Below are 19932 nucleotides of genomic sequence, written 5' to 3' on the forward strand. Positions count from 1 at the left end.
AGTACCAGTCATGTATGGAGGTTGAAGTAATTAACTGCCCACCTCCCACAAATTTTCAGGCCTTGTGCTTATAGCAGAAAGGATTATTGTCATTATGATTATTTAGAGCAATGGATGATAAATTCATTAAAAAGCATTGGACAAAATATCTTATAGTATTTGTTCCGACTCCTTACATCTTCAGTTTAAATCCCATAGGATCAATAAAATAGTCAAATATTAGGATCAATTTAATTAACAACTTCCTTCAAACTCATGACCTTATGCCAATGTTAAAAATTATTGCTATCAGGAGCAGAGAAGTATTGAAGTGAAAGAAATGGTACAGTGCCAAATCAAGTGACTTTTGGTATTTAATTATATCTCTTGATACAGAGCTTAAATCCTCAGATTAACTTTTAAATCCTTCAGTGTCAAAAAAATCTCGTGCCAGTCATTGACTATATTCCTTCCATATAATTTTGTGGTTTCTTGCCAGAATTAAAATTTACAGATGGAACACAATTTTCAGCCCCAATTTTCATACATCAAGGGCAAGCAGTCTTTTTAACTCATATAGACTAAATATGGTAACAAAGCTAGACATGATCCTGTTTCCTTCATACTTCGAAAAGTGCACATTTATCTGAAACAATATCAGCATTATTAAATGTCTTTAAAGCTAAACTTCATTCTTATTCTTTTCCCCAGTTGTATTGTCATGGCTCTCAAAATCATTTAGAAACAACTATTAAAGTGGCAAACTAGTAGAATTATTAGCATGCCAGACAAAATGTTTGGCAGCATTTCATTTATCTTTATTTTTTGAATTCAAATTCTGCCCGGGTCGACTTTGCCTTAATGGGGGGTGGGGGTGGAGTCAATGTAAGTAACTAGCCCTTTCCCTGCAAATTCCAGGCCTTGTGCCTATAGAAGAAAGGATTATTATTATATTATTATTATTATTGTGCAACATTTGATAGTTTCAGGCAGATTTCTATTGCATCAACTGCTACACCCTTGTGCTGCTGAAAAGTGTGTAGCATTGTGTGTTCTTGCTCGTGTAAGGGGAGTACAGACTCTTCCTAGCACAGTATTGCATCAGTTTCTTTTGTTGTGGGATTTGCCTTGAATTTCTTGTATTAATACTTGTATTGCATACTGTGTATGTCATGCAAGTCATGTTCTTCTGTTGGGTATCTGACTTGTAGAATACATGTTGTTGAGGTTGTTTTTATTGGACATTTACTGTATAAAGTGTATCTTGTGTTTGTGGATTGTTTTATTTGAGTAAGCTATCAAATTGATATCTTCCATAGGATGTGGGCTGTTCCTAGTAGGGATATTTTTTGGATAGTGTGTAGTGTTGAGGGTGCCAGGTAAGACTTCTACATTTTTATTCATTTTTTTTTTCTATCATACTTAATGCTCCATCTATTACTGGTACTGTTTTTACCTTTATGCCTCACATCCTGAATACTTCAGTTTCAAGATCTTTGTACTTTGACAATTTCTCCACTTTGTTTTTGGACAATATTTTGGTCAGAAGAGACTGCAATGTCTATCAGTAAGCAGGTATTTTTTTTTTTCCAATCCTTGATTATTATGTCCACATGATTAGTTTCGATTTTTTTAGTTCGTTTGAATAGGCATATCCCAGATGATTGTGCTCTGGATACTGTCATGTACCTTGTTTGACATATGTTTATACCATTACTAGTTAATTTTTATGTTGTAGTGTTTGCACATTGTTCACTGAATATAACTACTTACTTGGTTACATTGCCCAGTGGATATAACTTTAGCAAAGGCAGCAAGCTGGCAGAATCATTAGTGTGCCAGGCAAAATGCTTAGCGGTATTTCATCTACCACTATGTTCTGAGTTAAAATTCTGTCGAGGTTGACTTTGCCTTTCATCCTTTTGGAGTCAATAAATTAAGTACCAGTTAAACACTGGGGTCAATGTAATCGACTAGTCATCTCCTGCCAAATTTCAGGCCTTGTGCTTTTAACAGAAAGGATTATTATTATTATTATTATTATCATTATTATTATTGTGGTGAGTGGATAAAATCCTTACCACAGACAAAAATGCTAAGCAGTTCATCTGCCTTTACATTCTGAGTTCAAATGCCACCATGGTTGATGTTGCCTTTCATCCTTTCAGGGTCAATGAAATAAGTACCAGTTGAGTACTGGGGTCAATGTAATTGACTTATCCTTCCTCCATAATTTCAGGTTTTGTGCCTATAGCAGAATGGATTATTATTATTATTAAGGTGATGAGCTGGCAGAATCATTAGCACACCAGACAGCATTCTGTCCGTCTTTGTTTCAAATTCAAATTCTGCCAAGGTCAACCTTGTTTACATCCCTTTTTTTGATGGAGTCAATGAAATTAGTACCAGTCATGTACTGGAGTCAATGTAATCAACCAGCTCTCACTCCTAATTTCAAGCCTTGTTCCTATAGAAAAAAGGAGGAGGAGGATCATCATCAGCAACCAGGTGAAATTGTTAATGGCATTTCATCTGTCTTTATGTTCTGAATTATAACTCCGCCAAGGTTGACTCTGCCTTTCATCTTTTCGAGGTTGATAAATTAAGTACCAGTGAAACACTAGGGTCAATGTAATTGACTAGTACCCCCACCACAAAATTTTAGGCCATGTGCCTACAGTAGAAAGGATTATCATCATCATCATCATTATTATTATTGAGGCAGTGAAGCTGGTGGAATCAGAGCGTTAGGAAAAATGTCTGGCAGCATTTGTTCCAGCTTCTTACATTCTGAGTTCAAATCCTGCCATGATCAGCTTTGCCTTTCATCCTTTAAGGGCTGCTAAAATAAAGTACCAGTCAAGTACTGGGGTTGATGTAACTGACTAATACCCTCCTCTCCCAAATTGTTGGCCTTGTACCTAAATCAGAAATCATTATTCATCATCAGCAGCAGCAGCAGCATTTAATATGTTTTCCATGCTGGCATGGGTTGGACAATTTGACAGGAGCTTGCAAGATGAGGAGCCAGAACAGGTTCCATAGTTTGTTTTGGCATGATTTCTACAGCTGGATGCCCTTCCCAATGCCAACCACTTTACAGAGTGTACTGGCTCAGTAAGTTCTGAGTTCAAATCATGTCAAGGTCAACTTTGCCTACATCATTTTGGGGTCACTAAAATAAAGTAGCAGTCAAGAACAGGGATCGGTATAATCAACTTGCCCCTCAAAAATCACTGGATTTGTGCCAAATTTAGAAATTATTATATTAGCATCCATTTTCCATACCAACATAGAAAGGCTGAATTCTTTCTCTCCAAATTCCCAAATGGAACAGTTATCTTTACAGTTGTATAACTTTCTGACTAATAATCATTCAACTTGCTTCAAGTTGAAGCAAGCAAAGTAAAGTACCTCACCCAGGGACACAACACGATGGCTGCTATAAGGTTTATTAACTTAAGACCTTGTGGATGGTATTAAAGCACCTTAACACCATAGTCATTATGTTTCTCTCAAATGAATGACAGCTAGATTCAAAACTAGTTTCAGGTCAAGTGTTCTGGTGCATTTCCCAACTATGTTACCAGTTTGAAAATGGAAGCTAAAACATCTAACAAGATCACATTTATCTTGTTCTGTTTTAGGTACTACATAGTTGAAATCTTGGCAAACATCCAGCTTACTAATATGTATATCTTCTTGGTTACTTACAGGAATATTTAACATAAAATCATGAAGTGACTTGTACAAAATGTTCAGATTATAAAAAGACAGACAGCATGTTACTAGATTAATTAGTTCAACAGCAACATGTCATGGATTCAAAATATTATCTTGATTATTAAGAGAACAGGGAAACACTGGTTCCCTATGTAAACATTACAAAGACACAAAGCTAGCAGCAGAAAGAAAATTCGGCTGCAATAAATCAAGCATGTAAATATAATCATATAAAAAACAGCACAGCTTGCATAATTTTACAGAAACTGCATATGTCAAATACAACAGAATATTTATCTATATAAATATATATAACAAGATCTCAGAGCACATGATATATATATATATATATATATAGGTGATAAATAAAAATATATGCATACATACAAACATATATGTACGTACCTACATCTACATGTATATATACATGCATATATAAATAATTATACGTGAGTACAGGACATCACAATAAGACGTAGAAACGGAAAAAACCAAAAAACAGGAAAACGAAAAACAAGAAAACAAAAAACAATTACAGGACGAGCTACACAAGGACAAAACCCCCGTCATCAGCTGTCGCTAGTGGAGTCAGGCATGTTTCGAAGGCATAGACAGAACACTAATCCAATAGGCCTTCCTATATATATATATATATATATATATATATATATATAAAACACAAGATGTGTGTCTGTCTGTATGTTTGTCATGTCATTATAACTCGAGATCCACTCAACCAATTTTAAAGAAACTTTACACATGCATTACATAGGATCCATGGAGTGTTATGGGCCAAAAACATTTTCAACTTCTTGCCTAATGCAAGCCCAGGGGCAGATAAACTGCATTTTTAAAGCATTTTTGCTGCGTTAAGCCCCGTCACTTGAAGAGTATCCAGTTGCTTTCCTTCAAATTTGCAGCAAACATTAATCAGGCTCCTTGAATTGCTGTTGACTAAAAAAAAAAATTTCCAATGCTGACTCTGGGCCCCCACCAAAAATGCAGATTAATCAGATTTGAGTGTAGTGCATTGAGTTTTCTCTTTGTTTTAGGCCATTTTCTGGTGATAAAATATTGACACTACCTATGTAGCGTATAATATTTCAGAAAAACCTTTTGTGTTCAATTTGGCAGAGGAACATTAAAATTTTTGTCAGCGCCCTGTTGATGTTTCATGTTACCATCCCACACACCACCTGGCCATGTGCATGTGTGCACAGCTAGGTAAAGAAACAACAAACCCATTTATCCATTGCCCAGAAGTGCCCTGTTGATGTTTCATGTTTCCAATCCTGTGCAATGCAGCATGGCCCAGCAGCATGTCTACTTTCTATGTCATCCTGAACTATATAATGCGAAATGTTAATACAAAAAAACAAACTGCTATTTGAGTTTGACCGCATGACAACTTCCAGAAGCTACACTTACCACCTGCAATTAGTACCCCCATTTAGTCAGATGTATAAATACAGGGTGTCCCAGAATTAATGATGATTTGAGTGAAATTGGATGCATTTTTTAAAACTCACATTTAATTATGTCTATCATGTTTAATATGTGTTAAAAGTGTATAAATTTTGAATTTTGTTTATAATTTTATTTTCATTCCTGTTGGATCCTTCTTGTTTGTCCATGACAACTTTTTTTTTTCAATTTGACAGCAACCATTTAGCTGAGCTTAAATAACACATTCAGTTAGCAGTGCAGGAGCTAACTCCTGAAATGCTTCAAAATGTATTTCACAATGCTAAGGAGAGATTTGAAGTATGCAGGCATATAGACATGTTGAAAATTTTCAATAAAAGTTTGATGTAAGATTTATAAAAATATTCGTTTTGGTAATAAACATAAAATTCTGTCATTTAAAAAAAAAAAAAAAATGCTAAATTTCATTAAAACAGATAGTTAATTCAGGAACACCCTGTATGAGGTAGCATTGTTAGTTGTGTTGCTTGAGTAAATATTAAAATCAAAGGTCTTCTTGCCATAAACATCCCATCTTTTTGTTAAGCATACTGTATCAAGGAGTATATATTATCCAAAATGTATCTCTCCTTTATAGGTGTGGCTGTGTGGTTGAGAAGCTTGCTTTCCAACCATGTCGCCTTGGGTTTAGTCCCACTGTGTGACATGTTGGGCAATTCTCTTTTGTTACAGCTCCGTGCCAACTAAAGCCTTGTGTATTATATAATTGGCATTACTGTATTGACATATAAAATAACACATACAACTCGCTTATTATTGTCATATAATAAACAAACAGAAGTTCGTGTATGAAACTGATCTTTTTTCTATTTCAATTATTACATGTTTTTTTCTCATAAAATATACTCATACAGGAGGAGTAAATCCATATATACATAATAACACTTTGAATGTGGCTCCTATGAAAGAGCAAAAGTAATTACCCGATCAACAAAGGGTATTACTGCTAGTAATTTATAAATTCTAGATCAGGAATTTTAAATTTCTGAACAGAGCAATTGAAATGATACTTTTATAGTGCATCCCCTCTAATTATGAATAAGACATTATTTAAATCATAGTTCTTTTAGAAAATGATCTTGTGTTCATATTACTCACAAGAGCAGAGTTTCCTTGTTCAGGATCAAAATATATTTCAATCCCAAACTGTTAACAAACCACTATTAAAATTAAAATTTAAATAAATTCTGGGTCATATTTAAAAGTATTCTTTTCTACTCTAGGCACAAGACCCAAAATTTTGGGGAAGGGGGCCAGTCGATTAGATCAACCCCAGTACACAACTGGTACTTGATTTATCGACCCCGAAAGGATGAAAGGCAAAGTCGACATTGGCAGAATTTGAACTCAGAATGTAAAGACTGATGAAATACTGCCAAGTATTTCGCCCGGCATGCTAATGTTTCTGCCATCTCACCACCTTATTTAAAAGTATTAATACAAAAGCTTTGATTCCTCAGTCCAATTTCAGTCAAGTTGTGCCATCCCCCTATCATCTATATAAATAGTTACTTGCATTCAATATCCTAAACAAGAAAGGTTTCACTTAAACTTCAATCTTAAGAGTAACAACATGGGACAGACATGACTGAAACACCTTTGACCATAAGTTTACTCAATAAGGATTGACCTGGAAGTAAACAACATTTGTGCTGGATAAATAGCATGTTTTATCTCTACATCAGTTTTAGTGCACATTTAAGATTGCAACAAATAAATCTGACAATTGTAATTTCACAAGGAAAGTAATCAAAGTTGAGATATTTTCTGCCCTTTGATTTCCCAATTCTCTGTTACCACCTTGTTATATCACCCTTTAACCTGCAGCAGAGGGTTGTAATTAAGAACAGAGTCTAGAAATATGAAAATATCTAATTTTAAAGAACCATTTCATGATGTTGATATGAAAACCAGTTAATAATTTTTTAAATTAAGAAAACAGAAAAATAAAGGTAACTGATTAGGAAAAAATAACTTTAAAGGTATGGTACGGAAAATTTAAAAACATACGTTTGTTGGTGTTTATCAACACTGTCATCAGCAAATCCTCTATCAAATAGTTGGTTCTCTGGTGACAAAGCATCATCTGCTAAGGCATTATTGTTGGAATTGCCATTTCTGTTTACTCCATAGGGGCCTGTCATAAAAACCAAAGAAGAAACTTGAATTAAAAGGAGTCAGTGTATGAGGGAGAGAGATATTTTTTATATTCACTGTTCCAACCAGCATGAGTGAGAGAAGTTTGCAAAATATCTACTGCATGTCAGTCATTGAACCAAATAGTTGTGTAACCCCAGGCCAATTTTATACTCAGAAAACTCTCAATCAAAGGCCTTCAAATGTTGACCACTTTGCCTTTTAAGTTGTACAGAGTGAGTGAAAAGTAGCACCCAGTTTCTGGGAAATCATGCCTTTCTTTGTTGTTTTGCAGGATATTATGGACTGTTTTGAAAGTTACTAAATCTGGATCATGTATCATGTTGTTAATACTCTTTGATCCCAACCTGTAAAACAAGAATTAGGAGTCAAAAGTATCTCCCAAATGGGAAGTCATACATATTAATCCTAAAACAGGAATGGAGTGCTACTTTTGACTCATAAGAGAGAGACTACCTTATCTTATATATCCTTTCTTTGTTTAAGATGCTAGAATGTAACTGGAGGGAGATTTGATTCCACTTAATCAATCAGTTATTAAGCTTTTTATTTTATCTTTTCTTTACTCTGGTTTGTCCAGGAGGAAAGGGCTGTACTTATAGCCTTTGCAGGTTCACTTGGACAGATGAGAGGCAGCTATTTTTAACAAGTTTGGCCAAGGCAAATAGGCTTGCTTAAGGAATACAGTACAATGGCTATAGTCATTGGAAATAAAACAAATAAAAGGGCAAGGAGAAAAGTAGTAAAGAAACATAAAGAAAATTTCAAGTGGAAGGAGTGATAGGAAGAGAAATACAAGGAAAAGGAGAGAGAGAAATACAAGAGAAAGGAAAGGCAGAAAAAGAAAAATACAAGAGAAAGGAAAGGCAAAAGAAAAAGAGAAATACAAGCAAAAGGAAACAGAAAAAGAAAAATAATGAATAAAGAGTAAAGAAGGTGATAAAAAAAGCAATAGCTTACCTTGTAAGAGAGACTGAAGACGCTGTGACACAGCAAACAATTTATTTAATTTCTTCTTTAGTTTCAGCTGATGAGAAATATCATGGACACAGTCTTCAATCAGTTTCTCAATATCTGACAAATACAATGCGAGTTGCTTACTGACATTGTAGCTCTCAGACAGATGCTTCAGCAGTATTACCACTTCTGAGATAGTGCAGTTAGCTGAAGTCATCATTGATTGTTGCGGGCTTTTTAAGAGTTTACTAGATATTGCAGAATCATTATTAGCAGACAGAAGTAAAGTTTTGCTCTTTCGTGGAGAAGATTGTGGAGCAGGTTGGCTGGCATTAAGATCAGTCAAATAACCTGATAAACACTCCTTACCAACACCAGACAACCGTTGTTCATTCTTATGAACAGCAAGTTCTGACTGCAAAGAGTTGATTATCTCAAGGTCTCGCTGAATCTGATCATTTAGTTCAGCCACTTGGCTCTTTAGTCTATGTACACTCTCTGTACATGCAGGTTGTTTACAATGAAAATCCAACTGAGTGTCATTAATTGTTTTAACCTGACCACCACCAGTTATCTTACAAGGAGGACAATCTTTGGAAAAGGGTGACTTTAAATATATACTTTTTTCTGAAGAATTTCGTGGAGATTTCCCAGTTTTCTCAAGAGCTTTTTTGTACCATTCAACCTCATTATTTTGCAGATTAATCACAGCATCCATTTCTTTTATTTTATCTTTTAATTGCAAAACTTGAGTTTCTGAATCAAGCGGTTCATCCAATTCTTGGTAAGACTGACTTTTTAAAATGCTTGAGTTTCGTTCCTTCTTACTTCTTGAACGCCTATGATGTGCAGAGTTTTCTTTGTCAAAGGAAAACGAAGGGCTACTTCCAGCAATATAACCAGTTTTCATACATCGACAGTATCTTCGCTCTTCTCGGAGTTTGCGAATTTCTTTAGCCATGTGGATTATCAACTCTGGTTTAAAAGGTGGCTCTGAAGTATCATCTTGACTACTTATGGAAATTTGTTGTTTTAAAATAGAAATAGTATTGCTGGCTTTGTTTAATTCCATTTTCAAATCAACTACTTCTTTTTTAAGTTGGTTTACGTCAGGAACATGTTTGGGGTCAATTTCTCCAACATGATCTACCAGTCCTAGTTTTGTACGAAGTAGTTCATTTTCTTTATTCTTCTTATCAAGAAGTGTTTGTAAAACATCTAGTTGTAACTGGAAATGTTGCTGCTGCAGTGAGGATTTTGTTAAACTGTTGTTCTGTTGGGACAATGGCTTTTGTTCCGGATAAGATAGAGAAATGGATGGATTGCCTGAACATGACTGTTCATCTAATATAAATTGCTGAAGACTATGGCTTGTTGCTGGAGTGCTACAAGAGGTTGATCGAGTGCCAGACACCTTGAAATGTGATTTATTACCACTTACAATAGGTTTAGGTAAACTTGCACCCAATTTTGATAGAGGTTTTGTAGTTTGACCATGCAAGTTAGCTATTTCCTCACTGCCACTACCATAGGTTTCAGTTGGACTCACATCCTGGGCTATGGACAAAGGCATTACTGGCACACCATTACCTGTAACATAAAAGAAACAAAATATTTACAATACTTAACAATAGTTACTACAAGTGGTGCGTGTTGAAGGAAATACTAAGTAGTGGAGGCTATTCTGTGTGCTCTTTTTCTTGTATGTTTTTCTGCAGTAGTGATGGAATGATGGCACAGTTTTGTCTGAATTAGTACATTCTATGTATTGAGTAGTTTTTTTTTTCTTTTGTACATCTCCCCCAAACACATTTGGAATACCAATGGAGGGTGAAATAATAATACTCAATAAAGGAGTAAATGCAGTAGAGTTTATTCATTTAAGCTGATGATTCACTTAGTTACAAACATATATGTATGTATATATATGATTATAATACAGACAATCAAAACTAATTTTACTAGTCAATTAATCAATCAAGAAATGAATTTAATTCAAGAATGCAAGAGCTGATTTTGTATAATGTTATATCAATTTATTATTTTAGAATTAGTATGTAATATTAGAGTAAATTGAGGTAAAAATTAGCCAAAGCAATAGACAATAGTTGAATAATTAAGATCGAAACAGAAAATTCCTGTATAACTTACTTGAATGGTCAAGAGACTGGCTGGATCGGTGATGAGAATCCAAGTCAGCTTTGAGTTGTCTAAACATGTTTGAGCGTAGTTTATTATTTTGGTCAATTCCTTGCTCTAACTGTTGCCTTAAATTCTGTAGAGCTAACAATTCTCTCTCAACATGGCTGTACAAAAGAAAGATTAATGTGTGTCTATAATTAACTGCAATTTTCTTTCTTCTACATTTAACATTATTTTTACTGGTATTTATTTGCAGATGAAATATAAGTAGCAGTGTTACAATTACCTTGGCTCTTCAAAGGCACTTTTGCGTAGAGAAACCCAGATATTTTGTTCTGTTAGTAATGAATCTCTCAATGCTTTCATTTCTTCTAGCTGCTGCTGCATTAATTCCCACATCTGCTAGGGAAGTGGTAAAATTTACAATTAATTTTATTAGACCAAACAAATATATATTGGATGCGTAACTTGTATGTAAAGTAAAGTACAAGTGGCTGGGCAGAGGAGGAAAGGATGAGATTAGATCTCAATATGTTAGGTTTCATTGTTGTTATGATGATGCAGGAAAAGGTGAATGGAAGTTTTCTACGCTTACAGGCCCCACCTGAGTATAGAACATTGAACAGTTAAACAATGATAGTGATTATAATGGTGATGCTGATATAGCTGTTTAAACTGAATTTAAATCACGTCAATCTCAGAGAGACTACAAAAGTTCAAGGGTGCAGTCCTTCCTCCTGATTGTTATCACTTCAAAACTAGAAGGAAGGAAGGATCTCCATTGGTCATGAATGACCATTAGATTGTACCTAGAAAGTTGCCCTCCAAGGCACTAATCAGAGTAGTACAGAGTACTTAGTGCTAGTTTTAAACAACATAAATTCCTGAAAATGATAGAGAACAGACAAATGTATTGGAGCAAAGGCCATGGTAGTGAGAAAGTTGAGAATATCAATTTCTAACATTGGCATAGAGTTATAAATTTGTAGGGAAACGGACTAGTGGATCCAGTTAACTTCAATATATAACAGACACCTATTTTATTGACCCTGGAGAAATAACATTAAATAGTGATAAGTCATATAATCCAGCAAATCACCATTTCAGCTCCTTCACACTTCATGTAAAGTCACAATAATAATAATAAGTACTAGTCTTTTTGAGTATCATAATTTATGAAAATTAAAATGAATAATTAAGATTACTGACCTTCTGATCAGATTCTTTGACACTGCTGCGACAAGGTGAACTAGCTTCAGATGCACGATCTCTCATGTGAACATATTCTTTCCGCAGTTCCAGCAATGCTTGATTTTCTCGTTCAAGTTCCATCATACGTCCTCGCATCTTTTCCTAGAAACAAAAACATAAAATATAATTTGACATAAGATATGATTTAAAACTAAATTCTCACAAGTCTTGATTTTGTGAGGCTACTATCCTCTGGAAATACAAATTAGCAAAATACTTTTCTAGAACTCAGCAATAACAATATAAGAAACATAATATGCAAGTCCTAAAGCTATACCAAAAAGCTAACAGTTGCAACCTTATTTTTGATAATGATTTAAAAAATATTTTTGAGAGAATAAATAATGAAAAACACAAGGATAACAAACAAATATTAATATTACAAGAATGTAATGTAAAATTAGTGGCAAATTTTGCACAAAGTGACTTCACTTGTGATGGATTATCACAAGAAATATTAGCATTAAGATAAAATTTATTGTGATATTGCATGTGTACTTTACTGCAAGTTGTTGGTCACTGGTGGAAAGTTAGTTGCAGAAATGTGACTAAATGGAATGAGAAAAGGAAGAAGAATGTAATTGATTGAAGAGATGATGGTTGTAGCTAGCAAAGTTTAAACCATTCTAACAATGAGGATCAATCAATTTCTGTGAGACAAAACAACCAGTGTAATGCAGGTGACTATTTAGATCAGAGAATGAAGGTAATAACAACTTAGTAGAATTCTAAAAGGACATATGGTCAAAAGTTGCAGTAAGGTAAATGTCAAATTCATCTCCTAAAACAAAATTTACTGAGAAAAATATTAATCTGGATTAGATTGATTATATTTTTAACAGCTTATTTTGTATAGCTGGCAACAGTTATAGAGTTCAGATAAAGAACATTTGCCCCAATAGTATGCTGATATCTATATTTGAAAAAAACATGCTATTATAGCAAAAATGGGTATAAAATAAAAGAGAGGTAACAGCAAAAATAAGTTGAAAGAATTAAAGCCAAGAAACTTGAATTTTTAATAATGAAAGGAAAATTTTTTTTGAACTGTATATCTATAACTTTACAGGAAATACCATTTGAAGAATTTATCTTCATGTAGAATAAACTAGTACAGGTCAATCTGGTACAGACCAGCTATCTTCAAAGAAAAACATCTAAATTTATGTTTCAGCTACATTATTTTTTTACATGACAATTCAGTGTCAGGGTTTTCTGTACTAGATGAGAATGAATAAAGATAATTATGATAAGGAAGAACACCCTCATCAACATCAAAACATATGCACACACCATTTACATGCTGCAGGAAAATTAATTTCAAATTACAAATCAAACAGTTGCAGGGAGCCCTGTTTTTTTAATTTTGATAATGTTCCTATAGTAAAAAGAACTTACAGTATCCATTCGAGCCTTATGTTCAAAGTTCCATGCAGTAAAGAGTTCCTAAAGAAAAAGAAGAAAAGGACAATGATCAATTAACTTATTTCAAGCAGTAATCAACAAATCAAAAATAATCTATTTTCCTAAAAGTTAGTAGACCCAAAGGTAATAATTTTTATGAGATGAAAGTTCTTGGAATAGGATTAACTTCCAAAAGAACACAGCAATCCATCAATCTCAATCTGTTCTTCTGAAGACTAATTAATATATTTACGTAAAACAGAAATCTATAAAGTTATTAAATATATAAAGGCTGTTATACTTGTGATTTAAGACAGCAGAAAATGTTTTTATAATGTAGATTTTGTTTTATAATAGAGTATAATCAGAAAAGGGAGGGTAGTGCTCAAGAGCTCTGAAATTGGTAAGCACAAGAGAGGAATACGCCAAAGACACACTAAGGTATTGAGGTATCTTTAGATTGGAGACATGTACCAAATGTTTGCAACTTGGTTAACAGTAATCACAGGCCAGGTGATAACATTAAACCAAGAAATGGATTTATTAGTTTTATCACACCCAAATAACTTTAGTTCAATGGGTTTCTGCATGGTTTCCATCTATCTACGGTTTTGGTCAATTTGAGGCAATGGTGGAAGATACTTACCTTAGGTGCTGTGCAGAGGGATCAGAATAATTAATCACATGACTGTCAGTGCCCCCACTTTATTACATTTTACTTACATAAACACAAACGCACAAGTGTGCATGTGTGTATGCAAGAGCACCAACAATGATGAAAATAGAACACAACAGTATTATGCCTTACCTCTTTAGCCTTTTTAAGTTGTTCCTCAAGGTTCTGTAATTTCTCATTAACTAAAATAAAATAATAAACACTATATAAAATATCCATTGTCATCAGTTGACAAGAATTATAATGGTAATTTAAAAGGTTTCAGAAGCTTTGATTGTTCTGCATTCATTTTCTATGCTAGCATGGGTAAGGCATGGGTTAGATGCATATATTACTGAGACATTGTTCTCCAACTGAGTATTTTTCTTGTCACTAATCCTTACATGATTTTCAAGCAGGAAATAAATTTAATAATTTGTTTGATCACGGAGAAAAGTTCAAGTCTGCCTTGAGCCTATGTTGGTCTCTATAATATTTAAATGACTTAAAAGCTCCCCTCTTAGCAGGGACATTCCATACCATGTTCAACTATGACTGGTTGTCCTATGTTTTCATATATATATATATTTGCCAAGAACAATGTGTTCTGACATGAGAGGGAATAGTTGGTATTAATTAATCTTAATGGTGGTTAAAAAATATTATTGATCTTTATCAGATTTGAACACTGAAAAACAAGGCACAATGAAGTAAATACTTTAAAACGTCTAGTTACCAATTCTGCTTTCTAACTATTTGTATAAATTTAAAAACTAGAAAATGATCTTGTATTCAGCAAGTATTTTTTAAATTTTGGAATATTAATACACAGTAAGTTAGCTAAACCCTTTCTCTTTCAACTTTTGAAGTTTATTACTGGTGTATCTTAGTGAGTTCCAACTTCAGATATCATATCCCATTGAGTTAAATGAAAATCTTACAGACTTTTATTATCAGTGATAGCTACTGAATACAGACACTGAGTTTTATTTAGGCAAAAAGGACTTCTTATGTTAAAAGAGGGTGAGCAAACAGCAGTTTGTAAGTATGTAAAACGTAATATATTACTGATGCATATTTTCTTAGGTCTCATAAAAGATATAGAATTGAAATCCTACCAGCATTTAAACTCAGAAACTAAAGCACTTTACTCTAGCCCCACGGAAATACTTTAGTCCTTTTTCAAATTTCTAGAATCTTGGAGTTAGTGCTCTTAGATGGTTCCAGTAGTGTGAAGTAGATGTGTGCCATATCTTTCCTTGGATAAGATATAAATCTATCACAAATGGTTCTACATGGGGAAAACATTAAACTTGGCACTTCAAGCCAATGAACAGTTTATCAATTTTATATTGTTGCTATTTACACTGATGAATGATTTATTGTGGTAGCTTTCTACAGCAATGTAGCCTCAGCAGTTGTGAGCTAAATGTAATGAACCATGAACTCACTAACACTGGCTAAATATGAATGAATCTAATACTCCACTGACTATCTACAGTCTTTGGATTATGTTGAGCATTTCAATTAGAAATAAAAACGTGCAACAAAAACAATGAAAGACTTACCTTCAGGAACAGAATCATTGTCTTGGTACTTCCGGAGTTCATCCTGAATATACTGGAATTCTATAGACATTGTTTGTTGTTTGGCAGCTTCTTGTGAATTGGATTCCTGAAGTTGACGGATGAGAGACTCTTTCTGCTGACAGCTATCCACCAGTGTCTGAAGCAAGCATCATTATATAATACATTGTTAATGAATTCTAAAGATAGATATCATATATTAGTTATAACAGTAAACTATAAAACACATTTATGGTAAAACTTCAGTTCAATAGTGAACTTTATATTTTGAGGTGACCATACTTGGGTGCACTGAAGACATATATCACATATATGTGCACATAAACATATTGTTTTACTGGGGAGCATTCCTAATCTTGTGGGCTCATGGGTGCTGGTGCCATGTAAAAAGCACCTGTACTGGTACCACATAAATGCACCCATGCTGGTGCTGTATAAAAGCACCTAGTACAATCTGTAAAATGGTTGATGTTAGGAAGGTTATTCAGCTGTAGAATCCATGCCAAAACAGACATAGAACCTGGGCAGCCCTTCAGCTAGTCAGTTCCTGTCAAACTGTCCAACCAATGCCAGAATGGAAAATGGATATTAAATGATGATGGTGATGGTGATTGCACTCAGCCAGCTTGGTTGGGGTTGTACTTGGGTACCACCATCAATGCAGCCTGCATTCAGCATTTATTTGGTAAATGATATTTGATGCCTGTATGCTCAGATGTGTCTTGCTGTGTGATGCTGATCAATCAGCATCTTTTAGAGTAGAATACTTTTTGACATTTTTACCATGCAGAATCTTATGTTTTTGTAGGAGGCTACTGAAGAGCAAAGTCTGGCCCAAAGTCTTCACACTGTTACCATTTTAGCAATATGTGTAAGAAATGTTACTCTATTAGCACAGGTTTAACTACAGCACATTTAAAGGGGGGAAAAAGCCTCCTATATACCTTTATTGTTTTATCTCTATCTTCCAGTGAAGAACGCAACTTTTTCAATTCTGTTTCTTGCATCTTTTCAATAAGTGCAGAATTAGCTTCTAAAGTCTGCAAATAAGAAAAGATATCAATAAGAAAAGACTTTAAATGAAAAAAATTAATAAACAGCTCAGTTGATGATATTGTTATAATGTAAATAGATTGCAGTTGAAAGGAGAAAATAATCAAAATTCACCTCCCCGCCAGAAGGTTTAGAAGTCAGAAACACATGATGCTGAAACACATACTGTAAAACATCTTCTATACATACAAATTCCATCAACTTGCTATTATAGTTCAACATACCTGAATCTCATAATCTTTGCGGCTGATTTCCAAGCGTAACTTCTGCAGTTCCCTGATTTTGTCGGCCATTTCTAAGTTCTGTTTATCAATTAGATTCTGAATAAAAAAAAAATAAAAAACAATATTTTTCATAATTGTTTCTACTCCACTGTCACAGACTACAAAAAACAAAGACAAACTATGCTTCAATAATTTTAATGATAAAGATGGATGAAACCAAATTCATTAATAATCTTCAAGGGCCACCTTTTAAGTTACAATGCAACTTAATTATACTAGGAGTCCTACCAATAAAATCACTGGTATCAAATGATTTGCCACTAAGATTAGTGAATTCAATTTTAACCTCAGGGAATGTGTGTGTATATATATGTATGTATATATAATAATAATAATAATAATTGTGTACAGTGCTCAGGTGCACTACAACTCATCTAAAGTGTATATATAATCAGGTGTAGTTTCGGCAGATTTCGGAAAGCATGAGGGCCTTAAAGGATGCAGTGTCATGGCAGTCAACAACTGACGCAGGCAGTTTATTCCATGCTTCAGCAACTCTGAGCGTGAAAAAATGTTTCCGAAAGTCATGGGAGCTGTGTTGTTTTCTGACTTTGTAGGCATGTTAGACACATGGAGATCAAAAAGGTGTTCAGTGTTGTTGTTGGTGAGGTGGTTGATAACTTTGTGGGCGTTTACCAAGTCCGTCGCCAGACGCCGGAGCTTCAGTGAATCCATGCCCAGGGAAACAAGGCGCTCAGAATATGGTAGGTGTCTGATGGAGGGTATGCGTTTGGTTGCCCGTCTCTGGACAGATTCCAGGAGGTCAATGTTCTGAGCAAGATAGGGATTCCAAACTGATGATGCGAATTCCAAGTGTGGTCGTACCATAGCTGTATACAGTTTTAAATAGATGGCTGGAGAGCGGCTAACAAAGGTCTTGCTGAGTGATGCCAAGACACCCTCGGCCTTCTTGACAATTTTAGAGATATGCTTTGTCCAACGCAAATCACTGCTGACAGTGATGCCTAGGTCACGCTCGCAAGAGGATTTCTTGATATCAGTGTTGTGGAGGGAGTATGTGGACGCAGGGTTTTTTCTCCCAAAATGCATGGTGGTACACTTGTCTACAGCCAGTTTCAGCTGCCAGTCTGTGATCCATTGCTGCATTGTGTCTAGGTCTGATTGCAGGAAAGAGTTGTAGACATCAGGATCAGTCCTCTTGATTTCAAGGTACAGCTTGATGTCATCTGCATATTTCAATACTGTGGCATTCCTTAAATTGGCATCTATGTCATTAATGTATGCCACAAACAAGAGGGGACCAAGGACAGATCCCTGTGGTACACCCGATGACATCTCATATGGTGTAGAGTGCTGTCCTAGAACTGTGACTACCTCCTTTCGGCTGAGGATGAATATATATATTTAACCAATAAATGACAATGTGAGATTGTACAAATGACGATGTTAATATTCCATACAGATTCAGCATTAAGCCATTTCAAGCAGTATCAGTAATTCAGTGATAACAACTGAGATTAGTAATATCAATTAATTCATTAGTATTTCAGTGACATCTCATTCTAAAAATGTAGTTTAGCAATATTGCTTCTGTTTATTTCTTTATTTATTTGAGTAAGCATATATAACATCATTTTCAGTTACATTTCCAGACAAAAACTGACAGATTCATAATAGATTAAACTCTAATTTCATCTCCCAGAATACTGAAAACTAACACTATGATATAGTTATATACAACTGAAATTCAAATCCAGATAGCAATACATTACCTATTGAACTATAGTTATAGTTTAGATGAGACAAAACTTAAGGTAACTGTAGGTACATGCCACTTCACCAGATGTTCTCAGCTCCAAAGTTTACCAATTTATCAAATATGTTACGGAAGTAGAATATGTTAAAAAATTTTCTTTTTATAAAACACACACCTTGATATCAGAATCTTTCATTTTCAACTTATCAAGTAAGTCATGTGAAGACTTTTCATTACCAAGAGCTGACTTTTTCTTCTCTTCCATCAGTTCCTACACAACAAAAACAAAACAAATGAAAAAAGTTTCGTAAATATTTTTTTTTTCTTTTATATTATATAGAGTCTGCCAGCAATAATCCCCCTCTCTCTAACTTTCACACCCCACTTATATACATATAGGAATTAACAGCAAGAACAAACATTATATCAGGGCAGTATGTGTTCTTTACACTTGTTCAGCTAACCCCAGTTTAGACTAGAATGAAAAGACCTATGATCAAAGGTAATACAGCCATAACCACAGTACTCTAGCATGGCCATAGTCATGACAACTAAAGCAAACTAAAGAACTATCCAATCTTTTTCAGAGAGTATATCTAGGATAACATCCGTTCCTTTTTGAAGGTGAAAACAGCTCTACCAGACTTCTCTCTTTCATACACAAACACATTATATATAATTATCATAAATGGTTTTAGTTCTCACCTGTAAAAGTTGGTCTTTGGCTAACATCCGCTTTTCCAGTTCAACAACTTTGTTTTCTGAATCTGATACATGCAAACGTAAGGACTCCTAGTAATAAAAAGATAATTTAGATTTATTTTAAACAGCTCACTCAGCAGAATACAATTTTTTCAAGACAAATTAAATGAAATAATATTTATTACCGTTTTTACATCCAGTTTCTTCTATTTTTGCATGGTTTAGATGGATCTTCTCCAACAGCATTTGTTATCTCCTTTGTGAGGTTCAACCTCTTGAAATTGTTTTCCGTCACTTCTACAGGTTCTTTTTATGTGGATCTCTTGCACCTTTTTAATCAACTGTTATCCTCCACATGCATCACATGCTCATACGATTTGCATCCCATCATTCAGTGCACACCAACATTACACAGCCAGTGGAACATAGTCATTTAATTTTTTTTCCAGCCCAGCCTTCACATGTCCTCCACATTCAATGCTCATGTTTCACAACCAAGCAATGATCACACTTTATACACAAGCATCATACAATTTACTCCTCATTCAGAAAAAGAAATTCTTTTTTTGTTAGTAGAGATAATAGCTCCTTAAATATTTTCCAGTTAATTTTAACTTCTGCACTTTCAGAGCTAGCTCTACTATTAGTTAGATCAACTATGTAAGAGAAGCTATCTATAATTCCTATGGAACCTTCTGAGCATTTGAAAGAATTGTAACAACTCCAGTGTATCTGCCACATAGGGAAGCTTTGTTTTCTGTTAACCTGCTTTTAATCCCATTATACCTCTTGTGCATGATCTCTCACATCTATATTACCAAGAGTGTGAAGTTTTTT

The 19932-nt window shown here is 34.4% G+C and overlaps 1 protein-coding gene across 6 annotated transcripts in view; it reads right to left on the reverse strand.

Annotated features, from left to right (window-relative positions):
- Positions 1-19932, reverse strand: part of LOC115209094 (thyroid receptor-interacting protein 11) — a 149490-nt gene that overhangs the window by 41228 nt on the left and 88330 nt on the right. For 5 of the 6 annotated variants that reach the window (XM_036501182.1, XM_036501186.1, XM_036501187.1 and 2 more), the window contains 12 exons: positions 19099-19185; positions 18569-18664; positions 16617-16712; positions 16284-16379; positions 15322-15478; positions 13907-13956; positions 13093-13140; positions 11653-11796; positions 10730-10845; positions 10453-10607; positions 8305-9891; positions 7198-7324 (listed from right to left, as the gene is read on the reverse strand). In XM_036501182.1, coding sequence (XP_036357075.1) covers positions 7198-7324; positions 8305-9891; positions 10453-10607; positions 10730-10845; positions 11653-11796; positions 13093-13140; positions 13907-13956; positions 15322-15478; positions 16284-16379; positions 16617-16712; positions 18569-18664; positions 19099-19185 — 2759 coding nt within the window. The remainder of the gene's footprint in view (positions 1-7197; positions 7325-8304; positions 9892-10452; positions 10608-10729; positions 10846-11652; positions 11797-13092; positions 13141-13906; positions 13957-15321; positions 15479-16283; positions 16380-16616; positions 16713-18568; positions 18665-19098; positions 19186-19932) is intronic. The other variant, XM_036501183.1, reaches the window with a different exon arrangement.

Source organism: Octopus sinensis, linkage group LG3, assembly GCF_006345805.1.
Source record: "Octopus sinensis linkage group LG3, ASM634580v1, whole genome shotgun sequence".
Lineage (NCBI taxonomy): Eukaryota > Metazoa > Mollusca > Cephalopoda > Octopoda > Octopodidae > Octopus > Octopus sinensis.